This window comes from Cavia porcellus, unplaced genomic scaffold, assembly GCF_034190915.1.
Source record: "Cavia porcellus strain 051 isolate PalLab524CR breed Dunkin Hartley unplaced genomic scaffold, mCavPor4.1 scaffold_1, whole genome shotgun sequence".
Lineage (NCBI taxonomy): Eukaryota > Metazoa > Chordata > Mammalia > Rodentia > Caviidae > Cavia > Cavia porcellus.
The window spans coordinates 68228452-68252433 of NW_026947484.1; the positions used below are offsets into that span (position 1 = coordinate 68228452).

General features: G+C 44.4%; 1 protein-coding gene across 1 annotated transcript in view; it reads left to right on the forward strand.

Moving 5' to 3' along the window:
• The window catches only part of Prune2 (prune homolog 2 with BCH domain), a 277788-nt gene extending 256600 nt beyond the window's left edge, over positions 1 to 21188 (forward strand). Inside the window, exon 17 of the mRNA XM_063249631.1 lies at positions 19479 to 21188. Within this exon, the coding sequence (XP_063105701.1) occupies positions 19479 to 19527 (49 nt within the window). The 3' untranslated portion in view covers positions 19528 to 21188. The remainder of the gene's footprint in view (positions 1 to 19478) is intronic.
• The last annotated feature ends 2794 nt before the right edge of the window (positions 21189 to 23982 follow it).

Sequence of the window (23982 nt, forward strand, 5' to 3'; positions counted from 1 at the left end):
TTGAAAAGCTCTAAATGCCAGCATTGTACAGAGAAATCAGTAGTTTTATGAAGATTGTTATGAAGCTGAACTGCTACAGCTGGTCCCCTGAGACATTTTGACCTGTGCTGGTGCTTTACATTCTGCCTTTGTATTAAAATTCACCCACAGTGATCCCTAGTTGCTGCCTCCCCCAACAAAATTCACCCACAGGGGGAAACGGAGGGACCACATGTACCAGATTTCTATCCCTCATTGGTCCACTCACAGTCATATATTTGGGCACATTTTGAACTCTGGGGTAAAATACACCACTCAGAACTATTAATAACTGGAAGAAGAAAAATCTTTTCCTGCATGTGTGGGAGAGAATGAACTATCTCCTCTTCCGAGGATTCCTAAGCGTGCTCTCCACAGAGGTGGCTTTGCTCGCTGACTCTCTTCTGGTCACAGTTTGGGGAACACAGAGGTTGTGTTCTCAATAAAGCCTACCCCATAGGCCTCACCTATCCCCTCAAAGCACCAGGAGGTGCGCTCGGTAAGCACAGATATGTTTCGAAGCCTCAAGCAATTTCTCCTACCAAATAATGCAAAGGAAACATGTAAATCAGAAGTTCAGACTTCTGGTAACATTAATGTCTCAGAGCCCCCAAAATACCAGGCCTGTACCATGAGGTTTCTAACTTGTCCAGCAGAGGGTATTCTCTCGCCAGTGGCTCCTGTGGCTGGTTGCTTCCTGAGTGCTTTACCACCGGGGGAAGTCTGTTTCATATGAGCCATCGTGTAGAAATGGGTTTGGGACCCCTGTCTTTATAGATAGACTCCCACTTACCTACCCTTCTCCTTTGGAGAAGTTGTGGGAGCTAGTGGCTGTGCTCACTGTAGGCTTTGCTTGTTCTCTAAGCCTGCTCCACTTAATGAAACTCAAAGGTTTCTTTTCTAGCTGAAGCTCAGGCAGATGGACAGTGTGGAGGGACCCAGGCTTAGTCACCGTGCCCTAATGTCTTCACTCCTGTAGGCACAGAGGGAAGGGCAGAAATAGCAGATGACTCCAGTGGCCTTCCCGCTATATACGTATTTATTACATGGTGTGCTGCATTGTGGGTGAGTCCCACTGCCGTCCACCTGCTACAGAGATCACCACTTCTCCAGGTGCTCTGGATAAACACAACACTTTGGAATAGGTTCACACACATTTTTCAGTTCACAGACAAAACAAAACTTTTCAGATAATGTTTTAAATTCAATACACGTTGAAGATTCAAGTCCCTGTCTCTTTTAAATACCAGTGATTTCCTTAAAGGAAGACACAGGTGGATGAACATAGGATATGGGGGGTGAGTTGTATGCAGTTTTTCTGCAGTGCTGAGGAGTGAGCCCAGGGCTTTGTGCATTCCGGCAGCCACTCTACCACTGAGCTATGCTTCCAATCCCCATGCACACAGCCCGTCCGGCCCCTCGACTTCAGCAGCTCTTGGGCTAGTACTTCACTCTCACCTGTAAAATGGTCATGATGGCATTTATCACCTCATTCATAGTTAACGAGTTAGCACTATGCCCAGCTGTTGTAAGCAGCTGGTAAATGGAGTCATTAGACTGGCAGGAATTTCTCCAAAGCCACACCTGGGCTGGGGTGGGGGTCACCTGGCTCGGCCCAGGCAAGATCAGGGAAAAATTTATGACTGCTGTGAAGAGCTTCTGCTTAGCAGAAATTTTCATAAGTCTGCATTTTAGATTGGCTCAGTATAACAGTTTTACTTAAAGGAAAGACGAACATTATCCAGCCCCTTTTTGATTATATACGTTTAATTCTGAGCCAAGCTTTCATCATTGTCCAGTTAGATGAATATTACATTTTGACAGACCAAGGCAAGAAAATCATGAGTTTGAGGTCACCCTGGGCCAACTTAGTGACTTAAAGAGATCCTGTCTCAAAATTTAAAATAATAATAATAATAATAATAATAATAATACAAAAAGGGCTGGGATATGGCTCAATGCAAAGGCTGTGGGTTTAATCCCCAGTACCATACACACACACACACACACACACACACACACACAAATTATAGGAAAAGAACATTGTTTTGGATTAAGCTTCTGTATTTGGGTTCCAAAGGACCAGACTGAACTTTAAAATCGAGTCAACCATGGTAAAGTTCCATGTCACCAAACTGAAATCAAGTATAGCCAATCTTCCCACACAGACCGGCTTCCATCAGCACCATAATGAAGTTCCCTCTGCCAGTAATTCTTGTACATACACATGCGCACACATGTACACACACACACACACACACACACACACACAACCTGAATTAAACTGTATTAAGCGATCATTATTTTCTAGTTCTGTCTCTCTGTCCTTGCCTTAGGAATGATCGATCTGCACTGCATTCTTTATTTCTGCTCTTTCCAGCTCTTCTGTGGGCTGTCACGTGGCTGAAACAAGGAAGCTGATCCAGGCCAAAAGTTTGCAGATACCAGGAACCTGTTGTGAAAAAAGAATTTGCCGGGAACATCAATGAGAGGCATGGGAAGAATTTCTTAGAAAAAGGTTTTAGGGTGCACTCAAGAGCAGGGTACAGGAGCACAGAGAATTGAGACATTATTTCCTGGAACATGAAACAGTTCTGATTCTCTTTGAGGGGTGGAAACCCCTGGAAAATGTGGCCGCCCCCGAAAAGGATAGTAGCTCATTCTACAACTAAGGGCAGAGGTTTGTTTGTTTGTTTTGAGACAGGGTCTGCATTCAGGCTGGTCTCAATCTCCCTTTATAGCCCAGGCTGGTCTCAAACTTGCAAGGAGTGGCTACCAAGCCCCAGCTGTTTTTTTGTTTGGTTAGTTTGGTTTGGTTTGTAGGTAATTTAAACATTCTTTGGATTTCCTCTACCTGCTCTTTTATTTTAGGATTAGCTGCCTGCTCTAATCTATGCACTTCAGTATTCTTGAGGAATTTTGGGTGTGGTGGGTATGACCAAAGGAAATTAAATTTAACCATAAGAATGTGGATAGGGACCCACGGAGGGATCGCCTGGGGTAAACTCTGCTGGCTCCTAGTTGCAAGCACAATTTTTAGTTGAGATTTCCTTGTTTCCCTTTCTACCTACCTTTTATGTCTTCTATCCTAACTCAGGCTATTCTATCCTAATTCAGTCTATTCCTGTGGAATGAAAATTACCCCATCCTAGAATCATAGATAAAGCCAACTAAAACCTTTAAATCAAACTGTTCAATTTTTGTCCTTTGACAATCTAAACTAAGTGCTGTGATGCAGACAGAACATGTTTTTGCCCCTGGAAATTTAGTGTCTAGGAGGAGAGGAAATGTATAAGCACAGTAGTTCCACAAGTCATCCCAAAGTAGTTCTGTGTACGACCAGCCTTAACTGAATTGAAAGTGGAGTAGGCTAGGCTAAGCTTTGCCACTAACTAGATATGACATTGAGCAAATTTCTGTCTTATTTTCCAACAGATCTCATTTCTTTACATTTAAAATGAGAGAAGCTGGGCCTGGTGATAATCCCAGGCCTCAGGAAGCTGAGGCAGGAGTTTGTTGTGAGTTGGAGGCCACCCTGGGCTACATACATAGTGAGACCCTTTCTCAAAAACATAAAAAATGAAAATAGAATGAGAAGGATCTAAGCTTTATAGAACAGTGATAGAAAACAGGTCTAGCATGCATTATGCCCTGGGTTTAATCCCCAGCACAAAAAATTAAAAGTGATGAAATAAAATGCTGCCCGATAGAACTGTGGGGGACCGATGGTGGCTGAAAAGATAATAAGTATGAAATATAAATGGCCTTTATTTTGAGAATGTGGGGAGAGACACCCCCGATCCCCTGGGGTGTGGCATCTCCCCCCAGGGTCAGCAATCTCTCCGTGGAACACATGCAGTGGAAGCATATAAGTAGCCTAGGTTTGGGGTGGAACCTAAGGGGCGTTAGGGATGCACAGGTAGCCCACTGGTATTCTTTTGGTGCCAGAGGTAAATTCATAGGAGTGGGGGAGATGAAGCTCCTTGGTTCTGCCTGAGGCTTTACCAGCTACAGTGTCCTGTCTGGGCCAAAACTCTTTCACTGCCTTATTTGTCTCAAAAAGTCTGAGTGATGTAGACCCTGTCTGAAGCATTATATGCTAACAGAGACAGGCAGGTCCAGGAGAGCAGTCAAGGGAATAGGAATATGGGGTGCCTATAAGCATCCTGGCCACTACCACCTACTCACTGTTTTGTTAGGGCAGGACTAACTTCACGTCCAGAAACAAAAGTTCACTATACATTGACAGAATCACTTTCGTCTTGTACAAGTGATCGGTTTAGATCTCAAATTGAAGCAAGCCAACTTCTAAAAAGACTTTCCCATTGAGAAAGGGGTGAGGGCTTTGGTGAGGGCCCAGCCGGTCAGCACCAGGCATGGAGTCTGCTGGAAACACTGGCCTGCAGGTACCATCTCTCTGGGGTAGCTGTACAGCCTGGTCACACAGCTGCCAGGTACAAGAGCTGGAGGGTAGGGAGCAGAGCCAGGATGCTGGTGGGAAAACTGGCACAGCTGGGATCAAACCCCCAGAAGCCAAAACATGCACATGGCCAGTACCCGCAGGGGGAACTGGTACACTTCAGACAGGAAAGAGACGAAGGGAGAATATTAAAACAGACAACTGGAATTGAGAGCCAATGGGCCGGGTTTCAAGGTTGGCTCTTGCTAATGGTTGGTAATCTGTTTCCCTTTGTTTGACTGATAGAGCATTTGCATTCACCTAATCTGAAATATCCCCACTATATTAATATTGATTCGCTATCAGAGCCTGTGCAAGCATGGGCTTGGTTTCCAGGATGACATGTTCCGGTTCTCACAGAACATAGACCAGGAAAAGGCGCTCCAAGCAGACTTGCCAGCTGCAGCCCAGGAAGGATGGTGCCTTCCTTCACCCAGGGCCTGCAAAAGGGAAAGAGGGTGGAATTACCGTCCATGATTCTGTAGATAAGGAGCCTAAGGACTGTGGGGAAAGATTTCCGCTACAGAGTCCACTGTTACCATGACTGCTAAACCGGAGAGATAATGCCTTTCTTTTATGCATTTATGAGATCACAAAAAATGCAGCAGGCAGTGCAAGCTGCGATTTTACCTGGGTCTGTACAGTTTCAAAACCTGATTCTCAAGTCTCACTTCTCGAAACTATGTGATCTCTAACCAGCAGTGGCCAGGGCATCCGGGAGCCTGGCTGGCTACATAATTTGTGTGGTCCAAGGAAAATAAAAATGTGGCCTCTTGTTCAAAGCCAGGGAAAAGCACCAGCAAGTACACTAAAATATTGTTACAGGCAGCTGAGTTAGTTAGAAATATTAAGGCAGTCAGACAGGGCTGGGCCCTCAAAGGAGCCAGATACCTTTGAAACAAAATAGCCAGATAACCTTGAATTTTAGAGGAGACAGACATCTCTGCTGCAGCCAGATCTCAAGACAAAAGACAAAACACATGCAACCACACCCTCAGTATAAACATTAGGGATCCATATTCTAAATAGCTATGGATCACCCTGAGGAAGCCAGGAGTCACCCCAACCCCCTACAGGAAGAGTCACCATTCTTTAAGCATGCCGGCTTGCTAGGTGATTCTCTTCCCCATTTGTCCCACATTTAATCAACTTTACCTGAACAGTTAATCTTCTTGTTGACCAGAATTCTGTCTGCCTTGTGAGTTCCTGTGCTTTCCCCACCTTAGACCTGCCTCACCTTATGGTTTTACTCTATAAAAGTCCCTGGAAAAGAGAGTCTTTGGCAACACACCAGGGACCCCTTCTGTCTCTCAGACAGAAGCTTTCTTTCAATAAATATATTCTCCTCTTTGAAAGGATTTTGCCCCATTTGGGACACTGTAGTTGGTGAAAAGCTTGGAGGTGGAACCAAGGGGCTCTATCTTGAGCTCTGTCTTCCCCACCCCTAGGAATTTACCTGTGGCACGAAATGAATACCAATGGGCTACTTGTGCATCACTAATACCCCTTAGATAACCACCCCAAACCTAAGCTACATGTATATCCCCACTCCACATGTCCGACGGAAAGAATGCCAGCCCCCGGAGACAATGCCAGACCCCAGAGAATCAGGGGGTCTCTCTCCCCACATTCTTAAAATAAAGGTCATTTCTATTTCATACTTCTTATCTTTTCAGCCGCGCCAAAATTCTATCACTCTTAACCTCTGTTGTTCCTAAAATTCATTCTTTGATTTTACAAAACACGAACTTGGACACCTAGTAGGTTGGGAGTCTCGTTCCCTATATCAGTATGATTTTCTTCTCCCTCATAACTTTTCAGTTTGGCATGGAATTCTCTATTTACTACTTAATGTCATCTTAAATAAAGAAAATTTTAAATGACTAGCACGAATTTACCTTCATCTTGTTCATCAAGCAACGTCAGATTATTATTTAGCTTGAGCTTTTATTATTGTTTCGTTGGTTTCAGTGCTGGGGGTCAAACCCCAGTGTCTCATGCATGCTGGGCCAGTGTCCCAACACAGAGCTGTCCTTCCCAGCCCCATGCCATGTCAGAGTTAGATACAAACTATGTGAACTTTTGAATGACAGTATAGAATCACAGAAATGACACAATTTCTTTGTTTGTTTGACACAATTTCTTTGTTTGTTTGACAGGCTCTCAGTATGTAGTTCATGCTGGCTTTGAACTTGCTTATATGATATAGCCCAGGCTGGCCTGAAACTCATAGCAATCCTCCTGCCTCAGCTTCCCAACCACAGCTGGCTCACAATTTGTATCTTGAAACTTGTCTGCATATCTGTATTTTTTTCCCATCAGGACAGTGAAAACAGTGAACAAAGTAAGCATGCATTCAACTAACAATGTCTCCTTCTGTGTCTCCTGATGAATGAAGAACTGGAAGGCAAGGGGGCTTTCCACTTCCTTCTGTGTCATCGTTTTTCAGCATGAGTGACTAATACAGGGAAGGAACTCAGAAGGGACACCTCAGGGTTCCTTGGTCACGCAGGATTCTTAGAACATCATGTTAAACGCTCACCAGAATGTGTTCCCACAGGATGCCTCACACACCGTATGGAAAGTGATTGGCCTGTTCATACTGCATGCGAGACCCTTAAATCTCATGCTGGCTGTCTCATCACAACAGACTTTACTTGCAAAACAAAAGTTCAAATTTAAAATTATTAAGAATTTCAGGCTGGGGGGGGCTGAGGATTTAGCTCAGCGGCATAAGTGCCTGCCTTGCAAGCAGGCAGTCATGAGTTCGATCTCTGGTACTGATAAAAAGGAAAAAGACAAAAAAAAGAGAATTTCAGGCTGGGGTGTAGCTCGGTGGTAAGATATATGCTTAGCCTGTGTCCAGTCCACAGCAACGACCACCATTACAAAGAATTTCAAGACGATGACAGTAAGCCAAGCTCAGGGCTCTTTGATGACTGCATGGATGAAGCTGTCTCCCCAGGAGCTCTGTTAGATGCAGGTTCTCAGTTTGTCCCAGCCCCAGACTGCTAAATCACAGTGCTCATTTGAGCAGGATCTCCAGGTCTGTGGTGTGGGTGTGTTGAACTCAGGATACTCCAGTCTAGCATAGACCACTGAAGCCCCACTTCCCAGGTTAGAAGCCACCCCACTCACTCACTGGTGGGTCAGTGACAGTGGTTTCTCTGGTCTGCCCATCCCATCTCCTCTCTCTTCTGGGCCTGCCCGCTGCTCCTCAGGGTATCTGAACCAGGCTGCCTTCTCGCCTCTCTGAGGCCCTGGGAGTGAGACTTTGTCCAGGTCACAGTTTCATCTGCCTTCCGTCTACTCAAGACCTTTGTGCATTCATAAATCTCAGGAGCAAGAGAAAAGCCATGCACATGCACACACAAATCTAATAGGAGCTTTTTATTAAAAGGCAGATTTTAAGGGCTGATGAGAGTAGAGCACTCCAAAAGATGAAAGATTTGTTAATTTACATGTCATAGCCGAGATCCCTTTATTACTGAGAATTCACAAAGGAGACATTTCTTACTTCTGTTAGTTAATTAATTCCATGTTTTTCCCTGCTTTTGCTAGCTTTAAATTTTTCCCAGAGCAGCTAATGATTCACTATTCTCTTTTACTTTTGTTTGAAATTTTCATGATTAAAAAAGTTAGAAAAATAATATCCCCAACTTTTAAGAGGAAGAAGAAGAGAGTGGAATATGTAATTCTCTTTGCTACCTGAGAAGCATCTAAGAATAATGGGTTGAGGAAAGGAATCAAATTAAAATTAGGGTCCTTTACTTTCTTTTTTGTTTCCTTTTCAACCTTTTCTTTCAGCTACAACACAGTTGCCTTCAGCTTGTGAGTGAACCTTGGTGCACTTTTATGTTGTAAGCCAGGACAGGCTTGCAAGTTGTAGTTCCTTTCTTTATCTGCAGAAGTGAAGTTCTTCAAAAGCAAAAGAGGGGAAGAGAAAGAAAAAAGATGAGAAGTGAGGTTTGAAAAGACACTTTCTACTGCTCTCTGGAGATGATCCCCCACCACCCCACCACCACCAAACCGCCAACGAGAGCCCTTCCAATAGCCGAGCCTGCCAAGAGCCCTGTCACCTCCACAACCGCTCAGAATTTGTCAGTGCCTTTCTGACCTATGGACATCTCAATCTGAAGGCCAGGCTTTGCTGTCCTTGACCAAGACAGGAAATTGCAAACAGACAAGACAACCTAGGGTTGAGCGATGAGGAAATATCTCCGAGGTGACAGGAGACATGACTCAGACCTCCTGAAGGTCTTGAGCTTTCTTGCTGTCCTAACTTCCCTTATTTTTCCTCTACCCCCACCTAAGCCCAGAGCAACAAACAACCCAGCAGTTAGTTAGCTGCTTGGGGTTGAGTTTTGTTGCATTAGCTGTGAAGTATTTGCTTATAGACTGCGCTGCTTGCACAATGATTACATTCTTTTTTGGAATCACCAGCTCAGGACACTTGGTAGCATGAGTGACAGGGACATTTTAAATTCATGGGAAACACAAAACTCCTTTTGTGGGCATTGGTTTCAGCTGCCGCCTCAGGTAACAAGAGTTGAGCTAAGTTTTCCTTCTTTTCCTTCCCTTAGCCATTGATTCTCTGGCCAAGGTGCTATCGAGTAGCCTGGTGACCCACAGGCCAAGGACAGGAGGAGATGGAAAGCCAGCTAATTCAACAGATGGAGAGTGGGCTGGCTTTCTCGGCAGGCAGCTGCATTTCAAAGCCAGATCCACATCAGGTTCCAAAGGTTAAGCCTGACCCCAGAACCCCAGGGCTTAGAGAGTCAAATGGCCCTGGGCTGAACTGGAGAAGAGAATTCTTGCTTCCTGTCTTCCATCTCTTCAGGACCCGGATCTAAGCTGGAAAGTCCTATAAGACTTCTTATAGTTAGCCAAGGCCGGTTCAATCCTGTTTCTGGAGCTGAGGGCATAGCTCGGTGTGGTAGAGTACTCTCTTTCGAAATATGTCTGGTCCTGGATTCAATCCCAAGCAACAATTAATAAGTAATTAAGTAAATGATATTTTAAAATCCACCAAAATAAAGGTCTCCTTCTGCCATTGGGCAAATTATCTAGCTTTTCTGATCCTCAGTGTCTCCATCTGCAAACTGGGGACAGTACTATTACCTATCTTACTGACTTCCAGAGAGAAATCAATGAGAAAACATATGCAGTGACCTGACACCCACAGTGCACAGACTTCAATAAGTGGTAGTGATCCTAGTTAGTAGCTCTTGCTCTAGCTGGAGATCCACCCCCTGGTTTCTAGGGAACGTGTGGTAGGGTCGTGAGTGGGCTGAGGAAGCCACAGCTGTCTTGTTTCCTGCAGAACCCAACAGTCTGGAGAGTAAGCAACACCATCTCCTTAATGAGCAGCAGCTGCTCTTCTTTCTCACCCTCTTCTGCTCATCCATGTCTTATTCTTCTCTCCTTTCTCTCTCCCAAAGGCCTCATCGGCTTCACTCTTTCCTTACAGAGCAAGTTTTGAAAAGGGGTCTCCTGCTGCTGAGTCCTTGTGCCTCTCCCAGGCAGGCAGAGCAGGGTAGCAGGCGCCCCCAAAGTCAGGGCTCCACACTGCTTTCAAAGCCAGCATCCGCTCCGGCTCACTCTCCTGCTTTATCATTTCTTTAACCCTTCTGCACTTGAAAGTCCATTTTAAATTTTCTCTCTGCAGTTTCTATACTTCATGTCCGTGGAATAAACAGGCAACGGATTAACAGGGGGAAATTCACACATGTATTCCTGTGCAGAAATGCAGGACACCAGCGAAGCGTGAGACCTGAGGCTCTCTCTGAGGCCCAGGCTTTTAAAATCTCTGTATGAGGCTTGACAATCTAGTTCATGGGTCACGGTTTGCTCTCTGCCACCTAGTTTTGCAAATTAAGCTTTATTCTAACAGTGACACTGCAACTGAAACAAGCTCTGAGGAGCCTAAAATATGACTCTCTCTCTCCCTATAGAAACTGTTTGCAAACCTTGGAAACAACGGGCAGGGATGGGGATGTACAGCGCAGTGGCATAGTGCCTACCTGGCAAGCCAAGGTCCTGAGTTCGATTTCCTGAACCAAAAATAAAGGGCAAATCTGGTGAAAGTGTTCGTTGGGAAGTCTGAAAAAGTGGTTTTATTTCACAAATTCGTCACTGAGTCACTTAGACTTTTGACAAGGTTTCCTCCTGGGGTGTCCTCAGATCATACACATCAGTGGTCCTTTACAGGCACAGCCCATCAGAGGGCCTTGGCTGTTTCCTGAGTTATAGTCACTGAAAGCTGCTTCTTAGACTCAAGACCCTGATCATGACTACTGATTTCAGGGGTCTCACTCTCAAATGCTTTCTAACTCTCAGTTTGTAAAGACTGTAAAAATAAAAAAGTAAAAACTGACCCAATAGTATCAATATGACCATATACTACAATTGCCAAAGATAGCCAGCGAAATTGTCCAAAGCCGAGTTTTGTGTTGATGATCAAATATTTCTCACTAGTATAAGCCTGACACAGAGAAGCTGAGAACTTGTCTTTATCTGGATAGAGCCGAGGGCCCTTTTTCCTTCTGTCTAGTTCTGTGCCCCGCTCAGTCTCTCTGTGGCCCAGATTGTGTGCTGGTTCTACCTCTGATCAGCACCAGTGCAGTATCCAGCATGCACTGGCTCGCAAGCTCAGGTACATGGAAGGGCTCACAAGTTTGAGGCCGGGCTAGGAAAGGTTGGCAAGACCGTGCTTTAATATCAAATGCTGGGGATGTAGCTTGGTGGTAGAATAACTTACTCAGGATGAGTGAGGCTCTGCACCCAGGCCACTGGGGGAGACACAGAAAGAAAGGAAGAAAGAAAGAAAGGAAGGAAGGAAGGAAGGAAGGAAGGAAGAAAGAAAGAAAGAAAGAAAGAAAGAAAGAAAGAAAGAAAGAAAGAAAACAGAAAAGAGAGAAAGGAGAAAGAGAAGAAACAGAAAAGAAAAAAGAAAAAATGAAGGAAAGAAAGAAAGAAGAAAAAAGAGAAGGGGAGAGACGAGCAGTGCAGCAGCTACAGCAGCGCATGCATGATTATGAGGACGGGAGGGAAATCGCGTCCCTCTCCACTCCTAAGGGCGCGCTGACGGTGGCTTTCTCCTCCACTGTTTCCGAGTGTGACCTCTTTTCTCCTTCCTTGGGGTCATGGCTCAGGCAGTAATCTCTTCTTGCCATTTCTTATCATCTCAACAATTTCAGTTTTCTGCAGTCCCCCAAACTGTTTCTAGAAACATCCAGCTAAATTCACGAGTGCCCAGTGTCCCTGCAGGCCTGAAACTTTGCAGCGGCACAGGGTTCCTTTCCCAGCGCCCTGAACTCAAGTACTTCTCCCAGCAGAGGAGGCAGGTGTTACAGGAAAGGGAGCCTGAGGCCCTGATGAAAGCGCTCAGGTTTTATTGGAGTGAGCGCCACACCAGCCAGCAAAGCACCCTCCACAGTGGGAAGCACTGCACGGCCCTGGCTCTGCGCCTTAGCCACCCCAACCGTCTCCAGCTGCCCATTTCCCGGGGTTCACGCTCTCCCCATTTTACTCCTCCCCCACCACACCCGCCTCCTGCTTCTGCCTTCTTAACATCTCAGGAGGCTGTCCTGCTCATCCCCGCGCCCTAAGCAATAAATGTTTATTTGTTGTGCTTTTTATGGGACTTTATGTTGGTTCCTCTCGTTGCATTGGCTGCCTTCTTTTAAGATTATATGTTTGCTGGGGTTTCTCCTGGAGCAGTTAAGTTCTTTGGGGACAGAGCCACCATGGCATGTGCATAAGTCTGTATAGCTATGTCCGTAATAATCACTCACTAAATATTTGCTGTACCAGGGGCTAATCTGAGAGCCCAGAAGAGTGCTGTTTGACATGGAGAGTCATTTGCTTGCTAGTAATTAGTTATTCTACAATACTTTGTGACTCAATTATTCTTTCTAGATGGAAACAACATGCTTTCCTCAAAAGTTATTTGCAAATGAAATAGGATGAATAAATAGCACAAAATCTGGCATTTAACTGGAAAACAGGAAATATACTATTTTGAGAGTATGTCAGAAGTCAGAAATGGCTCAGAACGCAGCCCCGAAAGTACAGGTTGCCTTCACCCATACTGCTAATTATTTCTGCCTTTCTTTTCTATCACTGCAGTGTATATGTGCATACATTTTCTCCGAAAGTTCGTTATTACAAACCTTCCTTGGGCTAAGATGAGAGCACCTATTAATTTCTTGGATGAGGTGGTTACTGGGACAGTGCCCTTTCTTTGTCCTCTATGGTAGCAAGCAAAGTGAAAACCACACACAAAACTAAGCCATAATTACAAAATAAAGACCATCTGTGGAGAATATTGACTAAAGGGGCATTTAGACGTTTGCACTGTGTTGAAATGCTCTCCACCTTGACCTGATCGGTGTCTACACAGGTGTGTACATCTACCAACATTCATCCGGTGTGATGGGCTGACTTGTGACCCCCAAGAGAGGTTGCAGAAGTCCTGGCCTCCAGCTCCTGTGATGTGTCCTTACTTGGAAATAGTCTTTCCAGATGTAATCAAATAGTGCTAAGCTCATGAGGGTGATTCTTAGTCCGATATAACTATTGTTCTTGCAAACAGTAAAGAGGGAATTGTGGGCATAGACACACAAAAACGGGAGGATGCCACGTGGATTTAAGGGAGTCCCCAGCAGAAGCTAGGGGGAGGCAAGGAACGGGTCTCTCTGGAGTTTCAGGGGTGAGTGGTTCTGCTCACACCTTGAGTTTGGACTTCTTGCTTCCAAGACTGTGATACAATAATTTTCTCTGTTGTTTGTTTTTAAACCACCCAGTTTGTGGTATTTTGTTAGGACAATCCTAGCAAAGGAACATAGATCTTGGTACTAGGAGGTGAGATATAATATGTACCTCAAACAAGGGAGTGGTTTTGGAGTTGGGTAATGGGTAGAGGCTGGAAGAGTTTTCAGGAACTCAGTAATAAAAGCCTAACTGCCTTGAAGCGAGGGTGGTAGAAATATTAAAGGCTATCCTAGTGAAAAGTCAGAGAAACGTAGAAGCAAAGAGAAAGCTCTACATCTACCATTTCAGAAAAGAATATATCATGAACAGAACATTGCTAAACCAGGAATATCAAAGATGTTTCTGGTGAGCCTCAGATGAAAATGAGAATCACAGTATTAGACTCTAAAGGAAAAGCAATCTTTATTATAAAGTGAAAGAAAATTTGACTGAGTTATGTTCTAATTTTTTTGGTTTGTCTTGCTTTTTGGTACCAGGGAGTGAACTCATGACCTCAGCTTGTGAAGGCGGGTGCTGCGCTGCTGAGCTACACCCCCGGCTTTCCCTGGAGCTTAGAGACCAGCTGCCCGCACCCGGGGTCTCACACTTCGTTTGCCGCTCTGCTTTCTGCTTTTGGCATGGAAGCTTCACCCTGAGAAACTGATGATTCAGACTCCAGGGCAGCACTGTCCCACAGAATATAATATGAGCATGGGAGTGACTTCATGTGTCCTCTCAATCACGTTTTGAAAATAAACAGATAAATTAATTTCAATCATGTTCTACTCAAATCAGTAGGAAAAAAATTACTATTCCAGGCCTTAAACAATATTTTGATGGTCCTGAGAATCAAACCCAGAACTTTGCACGTGCTGGGCAAGTGTGTTACTCCTGAGCTCTACCCTCACCGTTATAATAAATATTCTTTAGAATATCAAGATATTTTATGTTTACTTTATGAAGTCTTTAGGATCTGGTGCAGGTTTCACACTTACAGCCATCTCGATTCCCAATAGCCGCACACCAAAGGCTCTAAGCCCGCGGACCTAGTGGACACCATCCTGGGCAGTGCAAAGCTGGGGAAGGGGCAGGTACTCTGCGACAGAGCTCTGAGAAGGGAACTGGGGGTCTACCCACTCTTAGAGAAGAAAACCTCCACCACTTCACCTGTTTCCCACACGTCCTCTTCTTATTTATGTAAGTACTGGTACTGGGAATCAGGACACAGGACGTTGTGCTTGCCAGGCAGGCGCTTATGCCACCGAGCAGTGTCCCCAGCCCTTGGCCTCATTTTAGAGCTGTCTGTGACACCGATGTCTGAGCACTTGTGTGCCCCTGTGGTGTGGGCTGGTGCTCCTTTCCCCACTGCCGCTGGGGCTGTCACTTCTCGAGTCTGCTCGGTCAGCTCAGGCTCATCCGTCAGCTTTTCACATTCTATTTCTTCCTCGCTGTTTCCTCTACTCCCAGGCTTTCTGTGCTTATGGACTTTTGGCTTCTAAAAAAATTCACTCATTGTCATTTCAGTGGAGCGTTGGGGGAAAACTGAGATAAACATATATATATATAATTTGCATATGATTAGAATATGAAAGTCCTTGTTTTTTTTTTTTTTTAATTGGTCTCCAAATTTTCCTTGTGTGTCTGATGCTTTGGTTTACACCAGCCACGGCCATGTATCCATGATAACTGCTTCCAAAAGAAATGAATGGCTCGGTGAAGAGTCATCCAGGAGGGTGACAGTCTCTGAATCTCACCCAACCCAGTTGACACCAAGGCCACACAGTGATGCCTAGCTCAGCTCACGCAGTGACACCGAGCTAAGAATACTACAGAAGGGAATAGGACGTGTGTAAGCGCTCTGAGCAGCACCTGGGTGACAGAGGCCAGAGGTGGGCTGTTTCCACATCCCTGGCCACTCGGGGCTCCCCTGTGGGCCGGGACTGAGTATGTCCTCACAGCCTTCTGCTCCTTTCTCAGCTTTCCTCCTCCAGGCTTTACTCCTGCTTCTTTTGAAAGGCACAGAGCTCTTCCTGGTGCCCCTCCTGGAACCCTCTGACAGTGAGGCTGGTACCTTAGAGCATAGAGCGGTGTTTCGCAGTGTGAGGAGTCCAGTCTTCCCGTGGAACCCCTACCAGGCTGGTAGCTGTGGGGTCCTTTGATCGGTCTGGTTCTGCATATGGTTTGTCACTAATGTAGAACCCAAGAATAAATGCAAAGCAATTTATTATTTTATTTTATTTTATTTAGTACCAAAGATTGAACTCACGACTATGAAATGCAGGAGCTTATGCTGCTGAGCTAAATCCCCAGGCCCTGAAAAGCAGTTTAAATGGATGTTAGTGTCTTATAAAATACCCAAGATGAGATTTTATTCATTACACACAGTAAACTGTCTTAAATTTATTCCTTTCATATAAGTGGAAAACTTGGCCATCAGAGAAGCTTTACAGATCCTATTTAGTGGGGTCTTTTGCCAAGGACAGGAGCCAGTGTAATTAGATCCCACACTCTTCCGGACAGTAGACAGTGGAAGAGAAGGGAAGTCCTGGGCCTGCTGAGGAGCGTCAGAGCACAGAGGAAATTTCTACAGAGGAGATAAAGAGCGCGGTTCTTATGTTTTCACAAGGTTTGTAGTGAAAGGGGCAGTAAATAAACATAGTGAATGAAATAGTTCTTCAAAGCACGGCCCGCCCTCCCCGGGCCCTGGTCTCACAGGCCGCCGCCCCTTCCCAGGCTTCCTGTGTCTGCCTCCAGCACACATTTTCAGTTCTGTGATCAAGTGCATTTTATTTGCCTCACTTTTGTGTGTCATACAGAAAATAGGGTGGCCCTACTGAAAACTTGCAATACACTAATGTTTTCTGAAAAAATGTTTTTTTCTTATAAAAATACATTATTTACATAGATGTTTATAGTTTTCGGGACACTTCAGAATACCTTATCTCATCATACCTTCATCTTCATATAACTGTCTCTGTTTTGCATAAACAGGGAAAGGGACTCTTATTAGGCATCATATTTATTACTCAATTGATAAATTTATTTAGCACTGCACCGTACAAGGGACTATAGGTAGAACAACACAGGGGTCACATAACAGGGAAAGTGCAGGCCAGCAGCAGAGGCCAGGCTTCCCAGCTCCTAGATGGACCCATATCCCCAGAAGCACTTTGTCTCCAGGGCTCAGAAATGGTCTCCAGAATAAACTTGACCAGCAGCAGCTCTTCCATCAGCCTAAGAGCTGACTAAAGATTTGTCATGGTGATGATTTAGGCCCAAGAGAGAAAGCCTTGCTCTTCTCCTTTCTCTTCCTCATTTCCCTTTTTCACCGGAACGGTTTAGATGAGCAGAGACAGTTGGGCATCTATTCTGGAGGGGAAGTGATGGCCCAGGGTAGCCTGTGGCTGGTCGCCCCGAGAACAGTATCGTGGTTGGGAAGGCTGGGCACAGGTTATGCCCGAGGCTGAGAGGCTAAGGGGGGCTTCCAGGTGGGAGGGATGCCTGAGTCCTTGCACAGCGAGGACACAGAGCCAGACTAACGGTTTGGTGCAGGGGTCTAAGCCAGGCAGGACAAGGAGAGCGTCAGCGTGGTGACAGGCAGCCTGGGAGGGGGGCACGAAAGGTGAAAGCTGTCGTGGAGGGGGCATTAGAGAGCTGGCGGGGCAACGGCATGTCTGCTGTAGTCTGCATGTGCCTCGTCACCAACAGAACTCATACTGAGGTTTAATTTCCCAAAATAACAGCACTGAAAGGCAGGGCCTTTGCGAGGCATTTGGGGCAGGAGGGATCTGCTGTCGTGAATGTACTGTCTTTCCTGAAAGAGTGGGTTCATTCTCTCGAAGCTGGACTAGGACTAGAGGAGTAACCGTGAGACGGGGTTACTACAAAGCAAGTTTCCCTGTCCCTTTCAGCTTCCTCTCTCAGAACGTGATCTCTCCTTTGTACACCTCTACCATGGGACATTATCTAGCATGAGGCTCTCCCCAGAAGCCAGTGCTTTTATTTGTAAATCAACCCAGCCTCGGGTGTTTTGTTATAGACATTCAAAACAGACTAAGATCCATATGGGCTCAGAGAGCTCAGAGAACGTGGCCTGGACTGTCAAGATTGGAGCTGGCCAAAGACTGGGGTCAGCACTGTGGTGGCAGCAGGTTGAAGCAGAAGCAGGGTAACGAGGTGGCCCCAGGAGCAAGAGGGACAGAAGCCATGATGGAAAGCTATACATGGAAGACTGAGCAAACAAAGAATGTTAGAGATGATTGGAGACAAAAATTTTTTGGAGTTGGGAATTACAAAAAGAGAAAGGAGAAAAATATTGGGGCAAACCCAGGATTTTCAATATATTTTTATATATTGAATAGTTTTATATTTAGATATAAATATAGTTTATATCTAAATATAAATAGTTTTATATTTAGATTAAAACTAAATACAGCTGGGTATGGTAGCATATGCTATAATCCCAGAACTTGGGAGGCTGAGGTGGGAGGATCATAGCATGTTGGAGACTAGCCTGGGCTACAAAGTGAGCTCAAGGCAGCCTGAACTTCATAGTAAGACGTTGTCTCAAAAGAAAAAAAAAAAAAAAGATTAAATACAGCAGGGGCTATATAGCTCTTTGGCATAGTGCCTGCCAGGCAAATATGAGGTCCTGAGTTCAATTCCTGTTATTAAAAAAAAAAAAAAAAAAAATCTCCAAAAAGCAAAACAAAAAAATCCCTAAAAACCCCTAAAATATGTATGCATATATATTTCTATATATACCTACTCACTACTGTATGTAGCTATTTGCTTAGAGATGTCTCCCTGCTTTGTCCTGGAATAAGAGTCTCTAACAACAGTGAATGTAGCCCAGACTTTATTTTCCAAACAATGTCTTCTATAAGGAAGATCCAGGGCTCCGTGAAGAAATGGCTCATTTCAGGACTGAGGCAGTGATTTAAGAATGTGAACTTTGCATGCAAAGCAAGAACTTAAAGGAGAGGTTTAACTTGGTGCACAATTTCAGGGGGTTCGGTCAATGGTCAGCTTCCAGGCAGAAACATCACAGCAGAAGGCACAGCTGAACAAAGATGCTTTGTTTGTGTCAGCGGGCAGGTGGAGCACAGGAAGATGCCAGGGAGGAAAGGGGCCCTGGACCATTAACAGTACCCAAAGTCACACTTCAGTGAGCTGCCCAGACACACCCAGGAGTGTGCTTCATTCGTAATCCCTGGTGGTTTCCAAGCCAGTCGAGTTGGCACAGGTAAGCTTCATTGTCACGTACATGTCTGTGTAGGAAGTGTGATCGAAAACTATGGTGAATAGGTTCAAAACATTTTAAAATTGTTACACTGAAAGATGGCTCTCCTTAATCTCCCTCAGAATGCTTCCCCTCACTTGAACACGTGTGCTCCGTCTCTCTCTCCACTCTCTGCAGCGATTCTGGAAATCTTTTGTGAGGGTCTTTATTGTACTGCTGTGCCTCAGTGTCCTGAATCAATTTAAAAATTTGACTTTCATGGTCACTTGGACTTTAGGGAAGATCCAGAGGACACAGACTCCAAGATGCAGCCAGTCAGATGGGTAAGGGCTCCGTAGTTCTTTCACGAGCTTGCTTTCCACTGCTCGGCACACGCCAGCTCCACTCACTACACTTCACTCTCACCCTCCAAAGACACGGGCGAAAGAGGACTGCAGAACTGCTCCAGAAAGTGGGAAGAGTGGTGAGACAAGTGTGTTCAGGGCAAGCTGGAGCGTTCTGAGGGGGAGAGTGGCCGTGTGTCTTGTATTGTAATAGTTTTAGAATGTAAGCAACTCACCTTACACTGCAATCACACCGTGTGCTGCATATATTAGTATGTAATGCATATAATAAACAGTATAAGTGTATATCTATGCACAAATGTGTGCATACACTATGTGTATTTGATATACATACACACAAACACTATTAGTTCTCTGGAGAGCTCTGTGTAATACAGCATCAAAGCTAAGAAGTCAGGAAAAGACTTAAAAACTTTTTAAAAGATTATTTTTTCCATTCTTGTAATTTTGTGATACATGATATTTATATAGCGTGTGGGAATTGCTAAATGTTTTTATCATTTCTTGTTTGTTTTCAATTTCTTTATCCCCTCCCCTCCCCTCTTCTTCTTTCCTTCCCCTGGACACTGCCTTCCCCTCCCCAAACTGTCTACCTCTCTGTTCCTACCCTCTATCCTTATTTAACTCTTTAATTTATTTATACTTTGCTGTTCTCTTACAGAGTCTGGGATTTTAAGGTCATTGCCGACTGCAAAAGGGATCTCAAGTGAATCCATTCATTCCGTCGGACTCGTGGGGCCAGGATGAAATCTGAAGTGGATCTGAGAACTGCAAGGCTGGAAGGAAGCAGCGTGAGCTCCCCAATTTCAACAAGCAGATTCTGCTTGTCTCTTTGATTTTAGGAGCTGCGTACTCAGGTTCCCTGGGAAGATTGGGTGCCCCTGGGTCAACAAGGACCAACGTTCTCTGTCCTATTATCACAAAATGTCTGTAAGTTTGAAGTTGTTAAAAACAAATTTGGTTTACAACAACGTTACCATAGTGGTCAAATTGTTTGGGGTGCCAAGACGAAGGCCAGGCCTCGCCCATGCGAGGTGCATGCTCTGCTGTGACACACCCAAGCCCAGCCCTTGGCTGCCAGGGGTAGAAGCACTGAGAAGACTGGTTGGGTGGGGGTGGGAAATCAAGAGACACAATGCAACTCTGTCCCTCAACAATGAAGTAGTATAATAGTACAATCCATACACATGGATTCCTGTCCAGCAAACAGAATGTTCTCTGCAGTGAGTAATTCACTCAGGCAGGCCATGAGATAAAGCCACACCTGTGTTCAACAAGACAACAAAAAAGCTTTTATTTTACTGCAGGACCACAGGCAAGCTCTAAAGAAAATACACAAAGGGAAGTTCCAGGAAAAGGAAGCAGTCACCTTTCCCATCCATTATTCCAGAGAAAGGTTTTCTGTTGTTCTTCAAAAGACAAAGAACAAAAATACAAAAACCATGGCTGCCAGGGTCACTGTTTGCAGTGGCCTGGGAGGAAGAAGCCCACCCTGGGGGAGGCAGTGTCTGCCTCCCAGATCCCAGAACTCACACCATGGGTAAAGAAGAGGCTGCTCACAGCATGAGCGGGTAACCAGCGCGAAAACCTGCCTGTTCCAATGGAAAATTCCTATAAGGAACCTCTTAAGAAGGGCACCTTGTGTGGGAAACATGGGGATGGGCAGCCTTTGCTTCTAGTTTATTTTTCTGCACACTGGCTGTGTTCACTGGAGGCGTGTAACAGGTCTTTGTGGAAAGAGACAGAAAGAAATTTTAAAAGCAGTTAAAAGAACTCAAATGGGGTCTAAGTCAGTTACCTACAATAATCCTGCATATCTCAAAGACTTTAAAGTTTGTAACATCAAGTATCAGGAATAAATTTCATAAAGTTATTACCAATAGATTCATTTTTTTATGATACAATTAATTTTCTTCCATTTGAAAAAAAAAATCTCATAACAATGAGAAGGTTTGCACTGGGGAAATGTTTCCTCAAGCCTGGTTTTTAGAAAATGAAATCACACCACCCTGACACAAGTATGCGTGTGTGTGTGTTCCTTTAAGTCCTCCCTGTGGCTCCTTTTTAAACAGCTGCAAACAGAGTGGCCCTTCAGCCAGTCACACGTGGTTTGGAGAGGCAGGAAGATCAATTGATGAAAGGCTTCAAAGCTGGCTGACCAAGCTCCACAGCTGGCTCCCACAATCATCTCCTAACCTATTAACAGCCTTGAAGTAAATAAATAAATAAACAAGAGCCCCTTTTCCTCCTATATCAAATAAGGACAATATACTTGTATCTTGAGTTTTGTGGGGTTTTTTGCTTTTTTGGTACAGGGGACAGAACTCATCCCAGGATCTTGAGGTTTTTGACTTGATCAAATTAGATAATCAGTGTAGCGCACTATGCGGCATATTTTATATGTTGAGAAAATACTATTGTATCAGAAATATGTATTAAATATCTAATTCATAATTATCAGAAATAAAACAAAATATTACTGAAGAAAATAAAATCTGAAGTCATAAAAAAAGTATGTTCTTGAATGGAAAAACAAATACCATACAAGTACCAGTTAACACATACCATTAGAATGATTTATATTTCAACATTGTATTAGTTTTTTACCACTGTTATAACAAATTGCTATAACCTTAGTGGTTTAAAAAATACGGAATTATCCCCTTACGGTTCTGGAGGTCAGAAGTCCATAACACTAGCTTCACTGCCTGCTGTGGTTTGGGCGAATGTCCCCAGAAGGTCTATGTGCTGTAGGCTCGGTCCCCATTGGTCCACAGGCTGTGGGAGGTGGTGGACTCCTTGAGGGGCAGGGCCTGTTTGGAGGGCTTCCGGTCCTCGGGGGATGAAGATGCCCCCTGGAAGGGATGCTTGGACCAGGCTTCTGCTCTCTGCTTCCTGGCTTTGCCAAGCCGTGTGACTTCTTTCACCATGTGTTTCCAGGTGCTTCACCACAGACCACATACGAAACCTCTGAAACCGTGAGCCAAAAGCAACCTTTCCTCTTCTTACCTAGATCACCTCAGGTATTTTGTACAGTACAGGAAAGCTGACTGAGCACCTGAGCTAAAGCCAGTGTGTCAGTCAGGCTTGTTTCTGTCTGGAGACTCTGAGGAGAGTGTCTGCTGCTTCTGTTTTTTGGCTTGGTGTGGCAAGCAGATTCCTTCTTCTATGGTCCCTCCTTCTGCCTTTAAGGGAGTCATTTCATTCTCTGCTCTTTTGTTACACGCCCCTCGTCTGGCTCTGATGACTCCTGCCTCCCTTTTATAAGGATCTTTGCAACTCCATGGAATAATTCAGGATGATCTCCCCGCCCAAAGACAAGAACTTGAGTCACATCCACAGATCCTTTAAGTTATATAAGGGCACATAAGGTAACTTTCCCAGGTACCAGGCCTGCGAGGCAAACCTATGGAGCAGGCCTTATCATTGTAGCACGAACACCAGTAAACATTTTAATATTCTTATGCAAGAATAAATGACTAAGAATAGCTGAGAATGTACGAAAAAGGACAGAAAGTCCCTATAATAAAATCAATATATTAGCTGGGCATGGTGGCACACTCCTGTAATCCCAGCACTCAAGAGGCTGAGGGAGGAGGATCATTGCAAATTTGAGAACAGCCTGGGCTACAAAATAAGCCCAAGGCCAGCCTGAACTGCATAGCAAGACCCTATCTCAAAAAAAAAAAATCAATATAGTCTTTTAAAAAATAGATGAGTGGTATAGAATAGAGAATCCAGAAAGATAGTTCAGTGTATATGAAAATTTAACCCTACCTCATGGAGAAAAGACAAGCTGATAAATGATGTTAACACACCACAGAGTCATAAAGAGAGACACAAAATGGTACAAATCATATAAAGAATGAAGGCTCAAATGCAATCTAAAACAAAAGATGTATAATGTAAGAAAATCTCAAAAACCCAGGCTATGGGCAATCCAGACATAAGGCATAACTTCTTAATGGAGATTGAAATCCCTGAAACATTATAAAACAACAAGAATAAAAAGACAGATACTGTTAAATGGTATCACGTTTTACAATGAACTTAATTTGTTTAACATTTGGGAAGACGGCTGGGTTTGTGTGTGTGGGGTGGGGGAGGTGGACACCTTAGTGTTTGTCACCTGATGTGGAGTTTGGGATCCGAAGCAAAATTGTACCAAATGCTTTTGTTTATGACCCAAATTGGTTGTAAACAGGAGCTTTTGTGAACCGAGGCATTACTGGATATCTAACATAAATACATGAAAACAGCTTATCTGGAAAAGGTGCCAGGTTCAAATCAGTGACAAAAAGTCTGGTTCAAAAAACCATGCAATGTCAAAGCTGAGTGTTAGTATCTCTGTTGTAAAGAGCTCTCAGAAATGGACAGGAGTGAGACAAACTACCTATAAAACTAGCAGGAGTGGCCTGCCTGTCGATTGATCTGTTCTTCTATCTCTAAGGGAGATGGGCTCATCTTTGGATAGAATTTTCAGAGCCCTGAAATACTATTATTTTATCATTTAATTGCTTTCAAAGCCAAGTAACTGATGACTTCGCTGATGACAAATATAAAACTGGTCGTCTTTTCACTACTCCCTAACACCATTTAAACTAAACAAAGAATGATCTTATTCATTTGTGTTATATTCAGGGGTTGCAAGGAGAACAACTGCATACAGGACACAGAATTTATAATAGTTTTTTATGATGGTGACCCAGAGTTAAGTACAAGAAAGTGAAGGAAATCTGTGCACAACACTAAAGACCTAGAAATTTCAGCTGATGACCTAGATCCCACAGCAATGTTCTGCATGAATCCAGCTGAAAACCTAGAGCACAAGACAGTGACTCATGAGTGTCTATTCTACGGATCATAACTGGGAAGGCCCAAAGGTCAGTGGTGGAAGCTAGAAAGTCATGCTAGCAGGGTGAAGGAGCTGTGCTGCCAGGTTGAGGGTTCCACACTGAGCCAAGAAGCAATAGCCAAGAAGATAAAGACAAGGGCTCCCCTGAAAAGTATTACAGCCATCCTTGGTGATAGTGAGGTCCTGAGATCCTCCAACAATAAACAGTCAAGTACATATCAGGAAGCCAGCATATAAGCTTCTCCAGGTGATTAAATAACACACATCTTCCCCTTTGGAGCCAGGAAGTGATGCTCAGTGTAAGGACCAG